This window comes from Pristis pectinata, chromosome 8, assembly GCF_009764475.1.
Source record: "Pristis pectinata isolate sPriPec2 chromosome 8, sPriPec2.1.pri, whole genome shotgun sequence".
Taxonomy (NCBI): domain Eukaryota; kingdom Metazoa; phylum Chordata; class Chondrichthyes; order Rhinopristiformes; family Pristidae; genus Pristis; species Pristis pectinata.
Window position 1 is genome coordinate 55,598,440 of NC_067412.1, and position 20,222 is coordinate 55,618,661.

Consider the following 20,222-nt stretch of genomic DNA (forward strand, 5'->3'; position numbering starts at 1 on the left):
TTGCAGGATTTGTTGAAATAAGAAGGGGAATGGGACTGATTTTGGGAGCTGGTATAGACCCAAAGGGCTGAATGGCCTCCTCTGCTTTAATCAGTAGGAAAGAAGGTGATCAAAGTGTAGATTGAGAACACTGCAGGAGAGAAGGCTTCAGATTCGTGGGGCATTGGGACCAGTTCTGTTTTTGAATGGTCACCATTGGGACCATTCAAAAACAGACAAGGGAAGTCAAAAGGTTTGCCATGACCTCCCCTATAGATGGGGGAGGAACAAGAAGAATAACAAGCATGCCACCTTGATTAAGTGTAAGAACATTCCAAGAAACTGCAGATTGGTTAGTTTAACATCAGTGGTAGTTGCTTTAGAAACGATTAGCAGGAAAAATAAAATAACAGGCCCTCAGAAAGGTTTGTTAAGGAAAGCCAACACAAATTTGTAGAAGGTAAACTACGTCTGAACAACCCAATTGAATTTTGTGGGGAAGAACAGAGAAGGTGCAAAAGGCAATAGATGTTGTCTAACATGGGTTTTGAGAAAGTGTTTGATAGCCACATTAAAGGCTGATTAACAAACTCGATGCTCAAGGAAAAGGTTAGCTAACATCAGCCAAAGGACAAAATAGTGAATCATGGTAAATGATTGTTTTCCCAGACTAGAGAATGGTAGACAGAGATGTTTCCCAAGGGTCAGAGATACCTTTTGGATTTATATAAATGACATGGATATTATAGAGTAAAATTACAAAATCTTCCATTGACCCTCTCCATTGCTCTTGCATTAACCCTCCTTAACAGAAAATTTCCTCACCCCCTTCCTCCAATCTTTTCCATGCCTCAGTTCAGGCACATTCCCTCCTGGAACTAGTCAACACACGCTTTACATTCCTACTAATTGAAAATCATGCCCTACATCAAATCTTCATACAGAGATCCATTCCTGATGTGCTAATGATATTCTTTATTTAAAAAAAGCTGATAAAAGGTACAGGTGTTTGCAGCCAGTGAAATATCAGTGTCTAGTCAAATGTAATTCTGTAGTTTCGTTCCTGCTCCTTCCGCCGCACTTCAAATTGCTTTGAGACATCCTCCACTTTCTTCTGCAGCAAGACTGACAAAGAGCAAAAAATATTAATTAGCCTTAAATATACAGGCCTACAAGAAGCACAATGCCACATCAAACAGCACAAACTGACCCAAGATGTGCACCCCTTTGAACAATGTTATGGTACAAAAGTGATCACAGTCTACTCGAGGTTAAACAGTGTGTGCTCATAGGATACCAATCCCTCTGGGAACAAGGGTTGACCTTTGCAGCATGATACATAGAATGGCAATCAGGCATGTGCATCCTGGGCTATCCTCTCTGATCCTACCTCAGGGGTGGTGAGAAGGGCCACAACATCTAATGCCACCAGGCTGAGGTCAGAAGTCCCTGTTTAGCTCCGGCCTCACTCAATATTGGGCAGTGGCCTACTCACTCTATCATAGCACTGTGGAATGTGAAAATGTGCTTAATTTTCCAAATAAGGTCAAGCCTCCAGGAGTTCAACGTATGGAACACAGAAACCTAGATAACTCCTTGTGGACTTGCAGAACAACAAAGTAAATGCACCAGGATGAAGTATTATTTAAAAACACATGCAGGAAGGTACAAATTCATGATGCAAGTTAAATAACAAAGTAAGTTATGTAAGCATTCTATTTATTTTCTCCAGCTCCTTCCTTACAGTAACCTCTGCACTAGCACCACTCAATTTGACCAAAATGCTGGAGAATCCATGAGTGGTCAAATTCCAGAATTAAAGGATCAACAGATTAAGTATGTGGGGCTTTAAAGGGCAGGTGGTGTTTAAACGTCAAAAAGACTTAAATGCCAGCTCTTTTTGTCTTTCCTGATAGAACATCACAACGAACATCACACCCATTGAGTTCATTGTCTTAAACAACCTTCAGTGGAATAAGGGGAGAGTGAGGGAGAGAGGAAAGTGTGGCCTGAACAAGTGGGGCAAAACGTCCAACAGAGTGGAGGGAAATAGGGAGAGTCCAAAGTCGGGGAATGACGGAAGGCAGGGAGGAAGAAAACAGGGACATACAATTGAGATACACATGCCAGAGTTTATTTAGAACTGTGTGTGCGTATATGAGCACATGGACAGAGTGTTTCACTGTGCAGTGGGATTGTATCTGTATGTGTCTGCGTTCATGTCTTTTTATGTGTGCGCATCCAAAGTAGCAGAGGCTGGTGTATAATGTTTTGGACCTCTGTGCCACTGGACCAAAGCTTTGAGGCTCAACTTCAACTATTGCAATGAGATTTGCACAGCCAAGACAGCTTTATTATTCTGCCAAAAGGTGTCTTCCCCCACTACCTTAGAACAACACTGGCACATTATATGCTGGAATTTCTTGAGTGTGGCTCCAGCCCACAGCTGTGTAACTTAGGAGGTGACACCACCCTATAGTGGAGAGTTTAACTAATTAACTGTTCAATGTGAGAATAAAACTGAAAGGAGGGAAAAAACAAACTGCTGGAGGAACTCAGCGGGCCGAGCAGCATTTGTGTTGGGGGGGCGGGAATTGTCGACGTCTCAGGTCTCCCAAAATGTCAACATTTCCTTCCCTCCCACAGATACTGCTCAACCTGCTGAGTTCCTCCCGCAGTTTGTTTTTGTTTGCTCCAGATTCCAGCATCTGCAGTCTCGTGTCTCCAATAAAACTGCTGGTTGGAACAGAATCGTGGAAATGAAATCTTCTACTTCTTTTGAATACTTGAGTTTAATACCTTTAAAAGACAACCTAAGAAATGTGCAATGGGTACCTGAACTCTGGTCAATCCACTGCAGTGAATCCATGTGGGCATTAAGAATTTTGCAGATTTGTTGCAACTGGAACAGAGAAGAGCCAAAAATGAGAAATTAATCTGACGGTGTAATAAAGCTCGTAACTCATTCTGAAATCTCAGTAGCAATTTCTCTACACAATGCCAATATTAAACACTTATCTTTTGATCAATGGTTGATGCCTAGTCTAATTGCAGTGTTGCACATATGCACCACCTGGCAACAGTACATGACAGGAGTGAAATCAAGCAACCAAGTACAGGAGGTTTCCAGCTCAATTAATATCTCAAGTGGTAATGTGGAACATCTTATTCTGTGAGTGTCTCAATTTAAATCTAAAGACTTAAAATGCAATACATTTAAATGATTGTTTTTTTTTTACAAAGTCTGACGGGCTGGAAGAACAAAACTTAGATTTTACATGATCAGTTGCGACTGTCCCTAATAGTATTTGGCATGCTGACTTTGTCTCATGAACACCATTATTACACAGCATCACTTCTGCTGCACCCAGAAACTAAAAACAATAAATTCTCTATGAATTTGTGATGCTGGAACTACCAAAGTTCACCATTTGAACTATCAAAGTTCTCCATTTGGTTATGCTGGACTTTGAACCAACATTGTGTTTATCTCAGTTGTGAACTTTGGATTGATCAATATACCGTATAATAATCAGATCAGTCACACTATTTGTATATTTCAACTGCAAAGTGCTATGAGAGGTCATAATGTTGTAAGAAGACACTATATCAATCCTAGAATACCCTTGGATAATACAAAACTGAGCTATACTAGATTCTGAGTGCTATGAAAGACTGCTCCCAGTGATTGGTGAATTGGGCAAAGTAACTTCAGGTTATCAGCAGGGAGCAGCTGGTAAGAAGAAAGTGTTCACAGCAAGGAAATATTAGAACATGCAATGTTTGACCATTAGGGAGCAGTTGAAATAAAGAGCCATAGGTAGAGAAGTCCGAGAGATACAGCATGGTAAGAGGCTGTTCAGCCTGCTGAGTCAGCACTGACCATCATTTATACTACCCCTACATTAATCCCATTTTTATTCTCCCCACATCCTCATCAACTCCATGTGGATTCTACCACTCGAGTGTACCTTAGAGGCAATTTACAATGGCCAATTAACCCATCAACTTGAACACCTCTGGGATTTGGGAGGAAACCAGGGCACCTGGGAGAAACCCACACAGTCACAGAGGAAACGTGAAAACTCCACACAGACAGCATCCGAGGTCAGGATTGAACCCAGGTCTGTAGCACAGTAAGGAAGCAGCTCTACTAACTGTGTCACTGTGCCACCCCAAAGATAGATACATTATAATATATCTTAAAGGAAATAGGGAGTCAGAGGTGGCTAGACAAACACCGTAAGCCTGCACAGAGTCACCTATTGTGCAAATTCTGACTTGGTTAACACTGCATCCACGTACTGGATCATTGATTTCAGAAGAGCTGTTGCTGGTGTTCAGATGTTGGATAATTTCCTTCAGATCCTGGGCCATCCTCTTCAACTGAGCATCAATATTCTCTGCCAATTTGTATCTAGATAGCAACAGCAAACAAAGTTATTATTTCATATTTGCTCTCAGGAGGAGGTGGTGGCTGTGATAAGGACCACCTACCCTCCCAACTCTATTCCAACACTCCTGCACCAGTCGACCATCAATTAAGAGAAGAGAGACCAGGAAATGAATTAGGGGCAGTCTTAACTATGTGGCGTAACACAAAGAGCAACTGGCTTCCCACCATAAACATAAGAACCAAGTCTGTTACCAGGGTTATGGTGCCTACCATGCAGAAGTGTATCCTCTTTGGGTTCAAATATCACAATTATTCACTTTGAGTACCCCCCTTTATGGCGAACATTGTAATCTCAAATAAAAACAGAAAACACCGTAAGCAATCAGCAAGTCAGACAGGATCTACAGACAAAGGATGGAATCCCTGGTTAGGGCCTCGTAAAGTGCCTCACCAAAACCGGACATGTCAAACTGAGGAACTGCTGAAACCATTTCAGCCACAGAAGTCTGAGTATCTTGTCAGTTTGGATCCCAAATTCTTTCTGCTCTTTACCACCAACTAACTGTACTTAGCATGCCGTTTACTCCTACGTCACCTCCAAGTTGTTGCAATGTGATGGGTTGGACTGTTTTCAGAGTCCCTTCTCTAGTGTCAGTAATATCATTGAATAGGTTGAACATTCTTTGCAAGTAATTTGTTTAAAACAAAAAATCAAGACACATTTCAAAACCACAGTTCGATTTAAAAAAAATTAAGGAATAAAATACTTAAGATGCATCATCTCTCATCCCAACCTCAAACTCCAATCCTTAACACTTGGACCCCAATTGGAGTATTGTGCTCAGTTCTGGTCGCCTCACTACAAGAAAGATGTGGAAGCCATAGAGAGGGTGCAGAGGAGATTTACAAGGACGCTGCCTGGAATGCGGAGCATGCCTTATGAAAGCAGGTTGAGGGAACTCGGCCTTTTCTCCTTGCAGAGATGGAGGATGAGGGGGGACCTAATAGAGGTGTATAAGATGATGAGAGGTATTGATAGGGTAGTCAGAGGCTTTTCCCCAGGGCTGAATTGGTGGCCACAAGAGGACATAGGTTTAAGGTGCTGGGGAATAGATATAGAGGAGATGTCACGGGTAAGTTTTTTACTCAGAGAGTGGTGAGTGCGTGGAATGGGCTGCCGGAAACGGTGGTGGAGGCGGATATGATAGGGTCTTTCATGAGACTGTTAGATAGGTACATGGAGCTGAGTAAAATAGAGGGCTATGGGTAAGCCTAGTAATTTCTAGGGTAGGGACATGTTCAGCACAGCTTTGTGGGCCGAAGGGCCTGAATTGTGCTGTAGTTTTTCTATGTTTCTAATCAACTTTGTCCCCATTGAAAGACCTTACACTGAATGAGCCTGTTCAGAATATTAACATTTCGAATGTATTTTGACACTTTATTATCTTCTAAGCAACAAATTCACCACTTTCTTGACTTGCCTCCCATCCTAGTCCTGACCAACTTTCGTAGCATCATACAGCACAGAAACGGGCCCTTCTGCCCATTGTGCCCATGCTGACCATTTTGCCCATCTACACGAATCCCATTTGCCCACATCAGAACCGTGCCCTTGGTTATTCATGTGCCTGTCTAAATGATTTCTATCCAAACTCACCACCTCCTCTGGAAGCCTGTTTCAGATATCAACCACTTTGTGTAAAAAAAAACAAACCTCCCAGATCCCCTTCAGACCTCTCTCTCTCACCCACCTTAAACCCATTCCCTCTTGTTTTTAAAACCCCTACCATGGGAAAAGAGATTCTGTCTTAGACAGGCACATGAACAGGCAGGGAATGAAGGGATACAGACCACATGCAGGCAGGTGGGATTAGTTTAAATTGGCATTGTGGTTGGCACAAACATAGTGGGCCGAAGGGCCTGTTCCTGTACTGTACTGCTCTATGTTCTACCCTACCTATGGCTCTCATAATTTTATACACCTCTATCAGAGTGATTAGGGTACAGCACAGGAACAGGCCCTTCACTCAACACCTAAGATTTAAAATTCTCGTTCTTCTAAACAATAAGTAGACCTCTTTCTATCTTCTCAGAGCACAGCATTAATGCCAACAATCTGTTCCAGTTCTGGCCTTGTGTTAATCTTCTAATTAATAACATACGCTGTACCTCCCCTATGATTATTTGATGGGACAGTATTGAGGGAGCATTAATCTTTACCCAACATATAATACCCCTGGCAAAATAGGAGAGCTTTACTCTGCATCCAACCCATGAAGTACAATGCTCACATCAACACCAGACACTCACGTATGCTCTCGTTCTTCATCTGCGTGCTGCAGATAAATGGTGCCATGATGGTCCCTGACTGACTCTTCCAGCGGCGCCAGCAGGTCTTCCAGTTCCTTCTGCTGAGAGAGGATGAAGTCAAGCTCTTGGTCCAACCTAGGAGGCAGATGACAGATACGGTCACATAAAATTAGAAGTTACGTTCTCTCATTTCACATTCACAAACTTAACAAGTTGGACCAGAGATGATTTGTTTCTCCATTGACCTTGTTTCAATGCAGAAGACAAAATAATTCAAACAGGCAAGTTATCCTAATATAAGAAATCTTGACATATATTGCAGTGATATATTTGTTGTTGTGGGATTCACCTCTAATCTTTCAACTTAAAATAGTTGAGAAACTCAGCTGGAAAATCCCTCAATCTGTTAACAAGGAATACAAGGCTGGTTGATGCATCCCCTCCCTCCTCATAATTTAACCCATTTAGCCCAAGTATCATTATGATGTACAAGCTCTACATTCTCTCCAAGGTCAACATCACCTGAAGGAGGTGGAAAAGCAGATGCAACATCACGGGACCATCACAGTACTGAACCATTACTTCCAGCTTTGTATTCCATCTCTCCTTGAACTAAAGGCAACATTTCATTAGCCTTTTACATTATTTGATCATAAGCCATCCACCAGCTCTTGGTGATATCCTTACCAGGCCTCTAAATTGCACCATTTCCCTAGTCTTAGCTTTGCCATTCAAAAAACACTTGAATTTTTAGTCCAAGTGGATAACGTCACATTTCCACACTGAACTCCATCTACACTATTATCTGCTTTATCCAAATCATCAGTAAAATTAAACATACAGCAGATGTGATGACGATACTCAAGCTAAATCAGAACACTGGAATTGCAAAGCTTGTTTAGTTCATGTTCAGAATGGGATAACTTGCACACCTTCAGGATCTTACGAATCCATAAAATCAGATACAAACCACACCCAATAGAAATTACTTTCTAATATTCCACTGATCATAGACACATTGCAGATCTCCAGTGCCAGACATGGTAAATAAGCAAGAGTGCTGGAACAATAAGTCAGGACATTTGGAATAAAGTATAAGGAGATATTGCACAGAAATAAGCCCTTCAGCGATCAAGTCTTGACCATCAACCAGCTACATATACGATCCTACATTAATCCCATTCCATTCTCCCCACATTCCCATCAACTCCCCTCAGATTCTACCACTCACCTACACATTGGGGGCAACTTACAGTGGCCAATTAACCTACGAACCCACACGTCTCTGGGGCTTGGGAATAAACTTGTGCACCCAGAAGAAACCCTTGCGGTCACAGGGAGAACATGCAAATTCCACACAGACAGCACTGGCGCCACCCTTATTTGGCCTCAAGACTAGAGTGAAGACTTGAGATCCACATGCATAACCTCGACTTGCAGTACACAGCATGAGCAGATCAAATCAGCACGATGCACCGAGCGAACTTAAAACCAAACTGATTGCTGGTGGAATGAAGGCTACTAAGAGAGGAGCTCTATAAGAATGGTAACAGCTATGTGAATCACAGAAAGGTTACAGCATGGAAGCAGGCCAACTCTATGCAAGAGCAATTCAGCTGCTCTCATTCCCCTGCCCTCTTCCCATAGCTCTTTAATTTTATTTTATTTTTAAATATTTATCCACTTCTTTTCCAAATATAACAATAAAATTTACATGCACTACTACCTTGGCACTATATTCTAGATCCTAACCACTCACTGCATTAAATTATTCTTACATCGCATTTGGTTCTTTTACCATTCACCTTGGTTCTGCGTACTCTGGGTCTTGACATGTTCTTCTACTGTCTAAACCCTTCATGATTTTAAAATCTTCTATCAGATAGGGTAAATAATTGAGTATACCCCCAATAAGAGTCAGAGCAGGAAAAAACAAAAGTAGACAAAACTGGATTCATTATCAGAGTGCATACAGTATTCATAACTAGAAGAATTAATTGCACAAATAGAAAGGAGTATGATCTAACAGAGCCATAGTCACAAAATGCTCAAGATTGGGAATTAAATACATTAAGTTTTTAGAAGAATAGAGAAAACGGAAAAGGAAGTGGGTCAGCCATTAAAATAACATTTTGGATAGAGTTAGGAAATCAAATAGATTCAGTTTGGGTAGAACTAAAGAACGCCAATATTTAGAAAACATTGGTGGAAATTGTCTATGACTCCCCAACAGTAATGGTAATGGGAGACATTTAATAAATCTGGAAATTAGAAAGATAATACAATCATGAAGGGGTTTAATCTCGAGGAAGACTGGTCAAACTAAAAATTAACAGTAATATTGTGGATATTGATGGAGCGTATAAGAGATGGTTTTCTAGATCAGTGTGTTGAGGAACCAGTGAGGGAACAGGTTACTCTGCATCTACTATTATGAAATAAGAAAAGGTTAATTTATAATATGGATGTTAATCTGGTGATAGAATGTTATATTGATTAAAAATTATTTATTTCAATTTAAAACCTGCATCCTTAATTGAAAAAACAAACTGAAGATATGAGAGGCAAGTTGGCCATGTTAGGAAAAAGGCATTAAAAGGTATAACAGTAAACAAGCAATGTCTAATATTTAAAGAATTAATACGTAGTTTACAACAAATATTTCTCCAATTAAGGAATAAAGACCTAAAAGGAACATAGTCCTGCTGTTTCTTTCAAGTTAGATCAAAGGAAAAGCTTTGTAACATTTTCAAGAAGAGCAGCAAGCCTGGGGACAGGGAAGATTTCAGACTTCAGTAAAGCAAACCGATTTGATATTCCAAAGGTGACAAGCCAGTTACTTATGATCCTATAAATAAAAACCTACTGAAGATGCAGGACAACTGGAAGTGTTAAACTGAGATTGACGGATTGTTATTAGACAATCAGAATGCATTAACTGCTTGAACGTTGAGCTTCAGTCAGGCTCAGTGGTAGTACTCATAAGACAGCAGGTTCAAGCTCTGCTCTAGGACTTTCCCCACTTTCTAGAGAGACACTTCAGTGCAGAACTAAGTGCTGCACTGTTGAAAATGTAATCTTTTGTAGAATCAGCTCCACCTTGCCTGAACGTTATTTAATTCTTACTTGTCTGTAAGTGAGAAAAGGTCCATTGGGATCATTTGAAGGGGAACAGGCAGTCTTCACGACTCAAATGCTACCAAAGATTATTCATCATGTATGAGGGACTCTATAAAGTTGCCATCACCAGAATGAAATAACACCATTAATATGGGATGAAAAACAGAAAGTGATCGAAAATCTCATCAGTCAGGCAGCATCTGTGTAAAAATAGTGGATGTTTTGGGTCTGGACATGGACCCCACCATCAACTATGCAATTGTTACCTGACGAAGGATCACAGACTAGAAATGTTCACTACAGACTACAAACCTTCTACAGATGCTGCCCGACCTGCTGATTTTTCCAACATTTTGTTTATTTTTTCAGATTTCCAGCATCTGCAGCGTTTTTGACCCATTGATAAAGGGTTGCATCTCATAGCATGTTTTGAAGGGCAACGCAACGACGCAGCTAATAGAGGCACTGCTTCACAGCTCTCAACCCAGGTTCAATCCTGACCTCCAGTAGTGTCTGATTAGAATTTCCATGTTCTCCCTGAGACCATGTGGGTTTCCCCCAGATGCTCCGGTTTCCTCCCACATCGGATTTGTAGATTAATTGGCCTCTGTAAATTGCCTCGTGTCTAGGTGAGTGGTAGAATCTGGGGGGAGTTGATGGAAATGGGGGGGGGAGAATAAAATGGGATTAGTGTAGAATTGGTGTAAGCGAATATATGAAGGTCAGCACGAATCCAGTGGGCTATAGAACCCGTTTCCATGCTGTATGACGCTATGAATTGGAATATCCTTGCGTTCTAAAGAATAATGAAAGACAAGAATCCATGTGGTTAAGATACTGCAATACTGAATGCAAACTTACCTCTTCTGATCCAGCTTCACTTTCTCTGCCTCTCGGTGTAAAGCAGTAATCTAAGGAAAAAACAGATAAGAGAACAGGGTAGAAGGCTTTCAATATTCATTAGTTCTAACTGCTGCAGTCTGCTCTTTCAAAAAGGGATACGCAGTAAAAGAAAATGTCTAAGACCAAAACGGATGGTACACAAATGAAAGTGCAGTTCATGTACTACAAAAATACATTTGTAGGAGATACCTATAAAAGAGAAAAGTTTTGCCAGTCCAGTTTTTGTACATTACCACTGCATCAGGACTTTATGCTTGTATTCTCTATGAAGGATGCCAAAACAGAAACCCTTGCTTCTGGAACTTACTGCCAAGTTAGATGCCCAGCAGAATTCAGTCCAGAATGCTCCAGTGTAGCCTCCATGCCACAAGACCAATATGGTTATATTTTCCACCTCCAACACCAAGTACCTTGGTCAATTCAAGGCAATATTCAGCTGAGATTTTATGCCCACCAGAATTACAAGAACACAAGCACACACAAGAAAATAGGGGCAGGGGTAGGCCACCAGTCCCGCCATTCAATATGATCATGGCTGATCTATACTGGCATCAACTCCTTTTCTGTGCCAGTTCCCATTAACCCTTAATCTTTCAAATATTTATCTATCTCCACCTTAAATCTATCTAATAATCTGGCCTCCACCACCTTCAATGGCAGAGAATTCTAGAGATTCAGTGAAGATGAAATTTCTATGCACCCCAGTTTTAAATGCTAGCCCCTTATTTTGCAGCTATGTCCTTTTATTCGTGACTCTCCCACTAGTGAAAATATTTTGACAACTACTTTGTCAAGCCCCTTAAAGATCTTGTACGTCTGAATAGGGTCACCCCTCATTCTTCTATGCTCTAAAGAAAAAATGTCCAAACCATCCAGCCTCTCTTGATAGGACAACCCTCTCATCCCAGGAATTAGCCGGGTGAATTTCCTTTGAACTGCCTCCAATGCTACTGATGAGGGGACCAAAACTGTGCACAGTATTGCAGATGTGGCCTCACCAACACCCTGTACAATGGTAACAAAACCTCCCAAATCTTAAACTCCAACCCTTTTGCTATGAAGGCCAAAATGCCTTTTGCCTTGTTGGACATGCCACCTAGACCCTCAGAACTTCATGCATTTGCAGTCTCTCTCCGTTTAAAAATTATTCTACCTAATCCATCAGTTCTCAATCTATGCCAACATACCTTGGGCTCTTATTTTATGCACTAGCCTCTCATGCAGTACCATGTCAAATGCCTTTTGAAAAACTAAATATGAAAGGCACAGTGATATTGCAGAATAATCCATCTGTCACGTGGTAGTTTCTATTCATTAACTACCTACACCTGCAAAAGACCCCAAATCATTTAAGTAATCATGCCGATGGGGAAGATGGAAGATGACTAGGCAGCACAAATGGATAAGGTGGTGAAGAAGGCAGGATGCTTGCCTTTATCAGCCGAGGCATGGAATATATGAGCTTTGACATTATGTTACAACTTCATAAAACATTGGTTAGCACACAACTGGAGTATTGTATGCAGTTCTAGTCACAACACCATAGGAAGAATGTGATTGCACTGGACAGAGTGCAGAGGAGATTCACCAGGATGTTGCCTGGATTGGAGCAATAGGTTGCAAGGAGAGAGTCGATAGGCTGGGTTTGTTTTCCCCGCAGCAGAGGAGGCTGAGAGGTGATCTGGTAGTGGTATATAAAATTGTGAGGGGTAGATTAAAAATCTTTTTCCTGTGGTGGGGGTATCTAAGGCAAGAGGACATGTGTTTAAGATGAGAGGGAACAGGCTTAGGTGGGATCTGAGGAGTCCTATCCTCCACGTTCCTCCTGCGGGGGGGGTGGATGGAGACTGGAATGCACTGCCTGACAGGGGTGGTGGAGGCAGAGACTCTCACAACATTTAAGCAGCATCTAGGCTGATGCCAAGGCCTAGAAGACTAGGAACCTAATGTGGGTAAATGGGATCAGTGTAGATAGGTACAACAGGTGGCATGGATTGGTGGGCTGAAGAGTCTGTTACTGTGCTGTATGGCTCTATGACACTGCAACATGAATATATTCCTGAACCACCAATACAAATTCTAAGCCTCTCAATGAAAATTCTATTTTGTGTAACTGGAGAGACTGCACTTTGCTCACCTTTTCTCCGTTTTCGATCAGCATTCGATCCCAGGCATTGACTTGTGTGGCCTGATGCAGGAATTGTTTCTCTTGGTCTTCCAGCTCCACACTCCACTTATTGATCAGACTTTCCAGTTGAGCATATGACATAACTGGAGAGGCACTGCAAACACAAGGAACACGGGCACATAAATTGATGGTTCAGGCCAAGCCTCCAAAACTGAACTTCATACCAGTCACGCAGTGCTCTGCTCACTAAGTACCAATGGCAACATTGCCATCTATCAGGTGCTGTTGTTTGTTGAACAGACTGCTATCAAAGGGTGAAAGCCAGTTCTCTGAAATTACCTTCTATCTACTACTGGACCTGTGCTCCACCGCTGAACAACAGACCAATGTCTCTCAGGCAGTGATCAACCCCATTTCCTCTGGGGACCTTTACCTTACAGCCTCGATGTCCCAAGCATACGTGGCCCGCTTCTACTTCCTCCCCAAGATCGACAAGAACTCCCTAGTAGACTTATTCCAGCTTGTTCTTGCCCCAAAGAACACATTTGATCCTATTCTTTCTCCCCTTGTCCACTCTTCCCATTTACACCGTAACACCTTCTGCAGGTTCCAGGCCCCAACTTGCTCATCTTCATCTGGATATGCAATCTCTTTACATATCCATCCAACACAAGGGTGGCCTGACAGCCCTTCATCCCTTCTACCACCACATTCCTTCACATGGATGAACTAGTTCTCACACTGAACAACTTCTCTAATTCTATTCACTTCCTCCAAATCAAATGAATAGCTGTGTGAACCCACATAAGTCTCTGTGGGATGTGGAAAAGTCCTTGATTCAGTCTTACTCTCAATTCCTCTCTCATATTTTTCTTCAATTAGAAGATTCTGAAAAAAACATTAACGCTGTTTCCCTCTCCACGGATGCTACCTAACCTGATGAGCAGTTGCAGCATTTTATGTTTGTATAAATTAGATTTTCTACATTTACAGGTTTTTTTTTGCCTTTCTATATCAATCTACATTGAAGTGAGTGTCCCAAGAACTTCCAACGCTTGGGAGTGGCCTCCAACTTTAAACTCCTGCATAGACAGTTTGCATAGAATAAGGAAAAAAAAGACCAGTTTCTCTTACCTGGTTGTAACTGCAGCACTGCTGGTGGCTGCACTGGTGGTTGCAGTGGTGCAAACAGTAGTGGTGGTTACTGTTGCTGCAGTACTCACACTTGTAGTTGTCCCAGACGGACCTGGTGTCATGGAGAAACTTACTGGCGTCTTCAGGCCCAGTGAAAATCCAGTGCTTGTGGTGGCAGCAGCAGAGGTGGTGGAAGCTACAAAACAAAATCTGGGCATGAACACCTCAGTTATAAGAGCACAAATTTGCTCAGTAAGTGGACACGACCAATCAAAATGTTGAAGATGGTGTCCGAAACTTCCTTCCACCCATTCATCAAGGGAGACCTGGTGCACATCTCTACTCCCTAAAAGATTTAGATAAGTAGACCAATTCAATTTGAATAGCACGAGTCAGTCGCAGTCAGAAAAGGAAAATGGTACAGGGAGTACACAATGTTAGACTGTACCTGGTCAAATTAGAGCACACATGGCCAGGAAATGCAAGACAACTGAAATATTTTACCTTGAGACAGAGGTGGAATTCTTGCACAGGCTGTTTAATGGCAATGGATGTGTTTTCCCAACATTAAAGTTACAATAAGCAGCCCAACTACACCAAAAGAAAGGAAGTTTTGATCTGCTTACTAAAAGGATATAGTAGCACCATCAAACAATGTAATTATTATTCTAACTTATAATGGTCTGATAATGAGCACAATTATCCAAATCAAGTAATCACTCTATTGACCAACAGTATCACAGTGCCATGTAACACTAATTATTTTCAATACTTGAGCACTTAAACCTACCCTTGGTTTCTAATGATCCTATTAGGCTGGGGATTCCAAATCCTAACCACTTGTGTTAATAGTTTCCTAGAACCAGAGGCAAAAGCTCTCTTTATGACTCTATCTACCCGTGATGCCACTTTCAAGGAATTATGGATCTATATTCCCAGGTCCCTTTGTTCTACCACACACTTCAGTGCCCTACCATTCACTGTGTAAGTCTTACTCTGGTTTGTCCTCCCAAAGTGCATCAGCTCATACTTGTCTGCATTAAATTACATCTGCCATTTTTCAGCCCATTTTGCAAGCTGCTCCAGATCACTTTGAAAGCTTTGATAGGCTTCCTCACTTTCCACTATGGCGCCAATCTTGGTGTCATCCGCAAATTTGCTGATCCAGTTTACCACATTATCACCTAAATCATTAATATAGACAATAAGCAACAAGGGGCCCAGCACCGATCCCTGTGGCACACCACTAGTCACAGGCCTCCAATCAGAGAGACAACCATTTAACACCACTCTCTGGCTTCTCCTGCTAAGCCAACGTTGAATCCAATTGACTACTTCAGCCTGAATGCCAAGTGACCTAACTCTCTGGACCAGCCTCCCATGCAGACTTTGTCAAAGGCCTAGCTAAGGTCCATGTAGACAACATCCACCGCTTTCCCTTGATCAATCTCCCTAGTAAGTGCCTCGAAAAACTCTAAGATTGGTTAGACATGACCTGCCACGCAAAAAGCTATGCTTACTATCCCTAATCAGGCACCGACTATCCAAATACTTATATATCCTGCCCCTCAGAATACTTTCCAACAATTTACTCACGACTGATGTCAGGCTCACCGTGTACAACCTTTCTTAAACAACGGAACAACATTAGCTATCTTCTAGTCCTTCGGCACCTCAACTGTAGCTAAGAACATTCTAAACATCTCTGCCAGGGCCCCTGCAATTTCTGCACAAGCCTCCCCCACAAGGTCCAGAGGGACACCTTGTCAGGCCCTGGGGATTTACCCACCCTAATTCATCTCAAGACAGCAAGCACCTCCTCTTTCATAATCCGGATATGATCCATGACCTCGCTACTCTTTTTCCTCAGTTCTGTAGACTCCGTGTCTGTCTCTCAAGTAAACACAGATGCAAAAAAACTCATTTAAGATCTTCCCCATCCCTTTTGGCTCCACGCATAGGTGACCACGGTGATCTTCAAGATGACTAATTTTGTCCCTTGCTATTGTCTTGCTCTTAATATACCTATAGAAACCCTTGAGATTCTCTTTCACCTTGTCTGCCAGAGCAACCTCCTGTCCTCTTTTAGCCCTCCTGATTTCTCTTAGTTCTCTTGCATTTATTATACTCCTCAAGTGCCTCACTTGATCCGAACTGCCTATATCTGATATGCACCTCCTTCTTCAAGAGGGCCTCAATATCCCTTGATAACCAAGGTTCCCTAAACCTATTAGCCTTGCTTTTTATTCTAACAGGAACATACCGATTCTGTACTCTTAATATTTCACTTTTGAAGGCCTCCCACTTACCAAGCATCTCTTCGCCAGAAAACAACCTATCCCAATGCACACCTGCCAGATTCCTTCTGATGCCCTCAAAAGTGGCCTTCCTCCAGTTTAGAATCTTAACCCTAGGATCAGTCCTATCCTTCCCCACAATTATCTTGAAACTAATAGTATTATGATCACTAGATCCAAAGTGTTCTCCTACACTTACCTCTGTCACCTGCCCTCTCTCATTCTCCAAGAGGAGATCCAGTATTGTGCTCTCCCTAGTTGGGACCTCTACATATTGATTAAGGAAACTTTCCTGAACACATTTGACAAACGCTATCCCATCCAGCCCTTTTACAGTATGGGAGTCTCAGTCAACATGTGGTAAGATAAAATCACCTACCATCACAACTTTATATTTCCTACAACTGTCCACAAATGTGCTCCTCTAAATCCCACTGACTATTGGGAGATCTATAATATAGTCCATTAACATAATCATCCCTTTTTTATTTCTCCGTTCCACCCAAACAACCTCGGCAGTCGAGCCCTCCAGTATGTCCTCTCTGAGCACTGCCGTGACATTTTCCCTGATGAGTAATATCATCTCTCCCCCTTTAATACCTCCCCCTCTATCACATCTAAAACAAAAGAACCCCAGAACATTGAGCCACCAGTCCTGCCCCTCCTGCAACCAAGTCTCACAAATGGCTACATCATCATAATTCCACGTACAGATCTAAGCTCTGAGTTCATCTGCCTTACCTACAATGCTGCTTGTATTGAAATAGATGAACTCAGAAAATTAGTCCCACCTTGTTCAACCTTTCGGTTTCCATCTTTGCTTGTAGTCTTAACGTCTACTTTCCCCACAGCCTCTCCATTTGCTGCCCTGCCACTCTGGTTCCCAACCCCCCCAAGCAGCACTAGCAAACCTTCCTGCAAGGATATTGGTCCCCCTCTAGTTCAGGTGCAAACCGTCCCATTTGTACAGGTCCCACCTGCCCTGGAAGAGAGCCCAATGGTCCAAAAACCTGAAGCCCTCCCTCCTGCGCCATCCGCTTAGCCACGTTAAACTGCACTATCTTCCTATTTCTTGCCTCACTAGCATGTGACACAGGTAGCAATCCTGAGATCACCATCCTAGAGGTCCTGTCTTTTAACTTAGTACAAAACTTCCTGAACTCACTTTGCAGAGGACCTCATCACTTTTCCTGCCTATGTCATTGGTACCAATGTGTACCACAATCTCTGGCTGCTCACCCTCCCCCTTAAGAATGCTATGGGCTCAATCTGAGACATCTCTGACCCTGGCACCTGGGAAGCAACATACTACCTGCGAGTCTCGTTCTTGTCCACAGAACCTCCTGACGGTTCCCCTGACCAATAAATCCCCTATCACTACTGCTTGCCTCTTCTCCTCCCTTCGCTACTGAGCCAAAGAGCCAGACTCAGTGCCCAAGACCTGAGCACTGTGGCTTTCCCCTGGTAGGTTCAACCACCCCCTGCACCCCAAACACTATTTAAAACAATACACTTGTTATAGAGGGGAACAGCCACAGGGGTACCCTGCACTGACTGCCTATTCCCTTTCCCACTCCTGACGATCACCCAGCTACCTGCCTCCTGCAACTTAGGCGTGACTGCTTCCCTGTAATTCCTGTCTATCAACTCCTCAGTCTCCGGAATAATCCGAAGGTCATCCAGCTCCAGTTCCCTAATACGGTCTAAAAAGCTGCAGCCAGATACACTGCTTGCAGGTGTAGTCACTTGCAAGAAGTGACCAATTCTTGGCACTATTTTGCAGACCAGTGGAGTTACTCCCACTGTTCTAATTTTTATCTGTCAATCAACATCACTAAGAACAGATTATCTGAATGTAATAGTGAAATTGTGGATACTCACTGCATGTTATTTGATATGCCTACAAATTGTTTCCTACATTTCAACAGTACCCATGTTTCAGTTGCAACTCATTGACTGTAAAGCATTCTGGACTTCCTGAGGCTGTGAAAGATCCTTTGTAAATGGAAGGCTCAGATCCACAAGGATGGAAAGCCTAATTTCACCAAGCAAAGTATCTCAGCAAGAATGCCGGAGTCCAGAACAACCACGATGAATAAAGGTAACTGTGTGTGCTTGTTAAAGCTACTGGCAGTAGTGTGCATTCTCAAGTTGCAGCAGATATCATTTTTTTTTAAATACACTTAACCAGCTTAATACCACCCAGTCCAATACTCTAGAAGGTATTCAGTTCCTAGAATGGCAGGTTAACCCACAGTATTTTGACTGGACTAGAGTGCTATTAATCATCCCAAACTAGAGAGCCATACAGACGTACAGCACAGAAACAGGCTCTTGGAACCACCAAGTCAGCACTGACCATTTAACACCCATTCATACCAACCCCGCACTAATCACTCTTTAGTCTCCACATACCACATCAACTTCCCCTCCCCCCAATGGTTTCTTCTACTCACCCACACACTAGGGACAATAATTCACAGTGGCTAATTAACATACCAACCCACACGTTTTTGAGATTTGGGGGAGGAAATCAATATGGTCACAGGGTGAACGTGCAAACTCCACACAGACTACATCAGAGATATGGATCAAACCTGGGTCTCTGGTGCTGTGAGGCAGCGGATCCACCAGCTGCACCAACAAACTAGCGAAGTCTGAAACTAAACTGAATGTACAAACTCTGGCAAATAATGAAATAATGAGCCATCAGCTGATCTGTCTCGGAACTTTACTATACAGTACGAGTAGTTTGTGGACATACCTCCCATAAGTATCTGTACATACCCAAGGTTGTAGCTGTAGTCACAGGCAAGGCTGCACCTGTTGGCTTAAACCCAAATGGAGCAGAAACTGTAGAGGCAGTTGGAACTGAAGTGGTGCAGCTTGTCACTAAATACAAATAGAACTGGGTTAGGAAGAAGCACTGAGTTAATACAGAAAGTGAAGATGTACAGATTCACAACAAAATTCAGTTCTCAACGTTATGAACCTGCAGCTAGTTTGCTAAGTTACTGTACCATGCAGGATTTAAAACAGATTATGCACTATATGTCAGCTTCACCTTAAAAACAGAATGTTGAAAACACTCAGCATGTCAGGTAGCATCTGTCATAGAGTCATACAGCACACCCATTGTATCTAGCTACACTAATCCTATTTATCTGCATTAGGTCCTTAGCCTTCCATACTTTGGGGATTCAAGCACTTATCTCAGTGCTTTGTAAATGCCATACATTTTCCTCCACCACCTCTACAGACAGCACATTCCAGACTCCAACCACCTAACATCAACAATAAGGAAATTATTGGAAAAAGTTCTGAAGGACAGGATTTATGTTTGCTTGAAAGAAAAGAGACTAATTAGAAGTCAACATGGTTTTGTGCAGGGAAATCCTGTCTCACAAATCTGGATGTTTTTTTTGAGGTACCTAAGAAAATCGATGAAGGCAAGGCGGTAGACATGGCTTTTGACAAAGTTTTGTATGATAGGCTGGTTAAGGTACATGTAAACCAAGGAGTGTAGGCAAACTAGATCCAAAATTGGCTCAGTGATGGGAAGCAGAGCGCAGTGGCTGAGAGGCATTTCTCTGACTGGAACTCTATAACCAGTACTGTCCCAAGTTATCTGTGCTGGGACCATTGTTGTCTGTCATACAGATAAATGACTTGGATGAGAATGTAGGTGGACTGATTAGTACGTTTGCTGATAACACAAATTGGTGGAGTAGTAAATAGTGGAGAAGGCTGTTAAAATTTACAGTGGAACATAGATTACTTGGAAGGTTGAACAGCAGTAGTGGATGGAATTTAATCTAGACGTGCAAGGTAATGCGTCATGGAATGTCAAATACTAACAGTACATATGCATCAAATGGCAGGGACCTCAGGAGTGTTGACGTACAGAAGGAAATTGGGGTGCAAGTCCATAGCTCTCTGAAAATAGCAACACAGA

At 42.3% G+C, this 20,222-nt stretch overlaps 1 protein-coding gene across 3 annotated transcripts in view; it reads right to left on the reverse strand.

Annotated features, from left to right (window-relative positions):
* Positions 1–939: 939 nt before the first annotated feature.
* Positions 940–20,222, reverse strand: part of nup62l (nucleoporin 62 like) — a 38,651-nt gene continuing 19,368 nt past the window's right edge. For all 3 annotated transcript variants that reach the window (XM_052021734.1, XM_052021733.1, XM_052021735.1), the window contains exons 6-13: positions 19,055–19,159; positions 13,971–14,166; positions 12,846–12,990; positions 10,667–10,716; positions 6,686–6,820; positions 4,285–4,396; positions 2,815–2,881; positions 940–1,104 (exon numbers count right to left, since the gene is read on the reverse strand). In XM_052021734.1, coding sequence (XP_051877694.1) covers positions 1,013–1,104; positions 2,815–2,881; positions 4,285–4,396; positions 6,686–6,820; positions 10,667–10,716; positions 12,846–12,990; positions 13,971–14,166; positions 19,055–19,159 — 902 coding nt within the window. In that variant the 3' untranslated portion in view covers positions 940–1,012. The remainder of the gene's footprint in view (positions 1,105–2,814; positions 2,882–4,284; positions 4,397–6,685; positions 6,821–10,666; positions 10,717–12,845; positions 12,991–13,970; positions 14,167–19,054; positions 19,160–20,222) is intronic.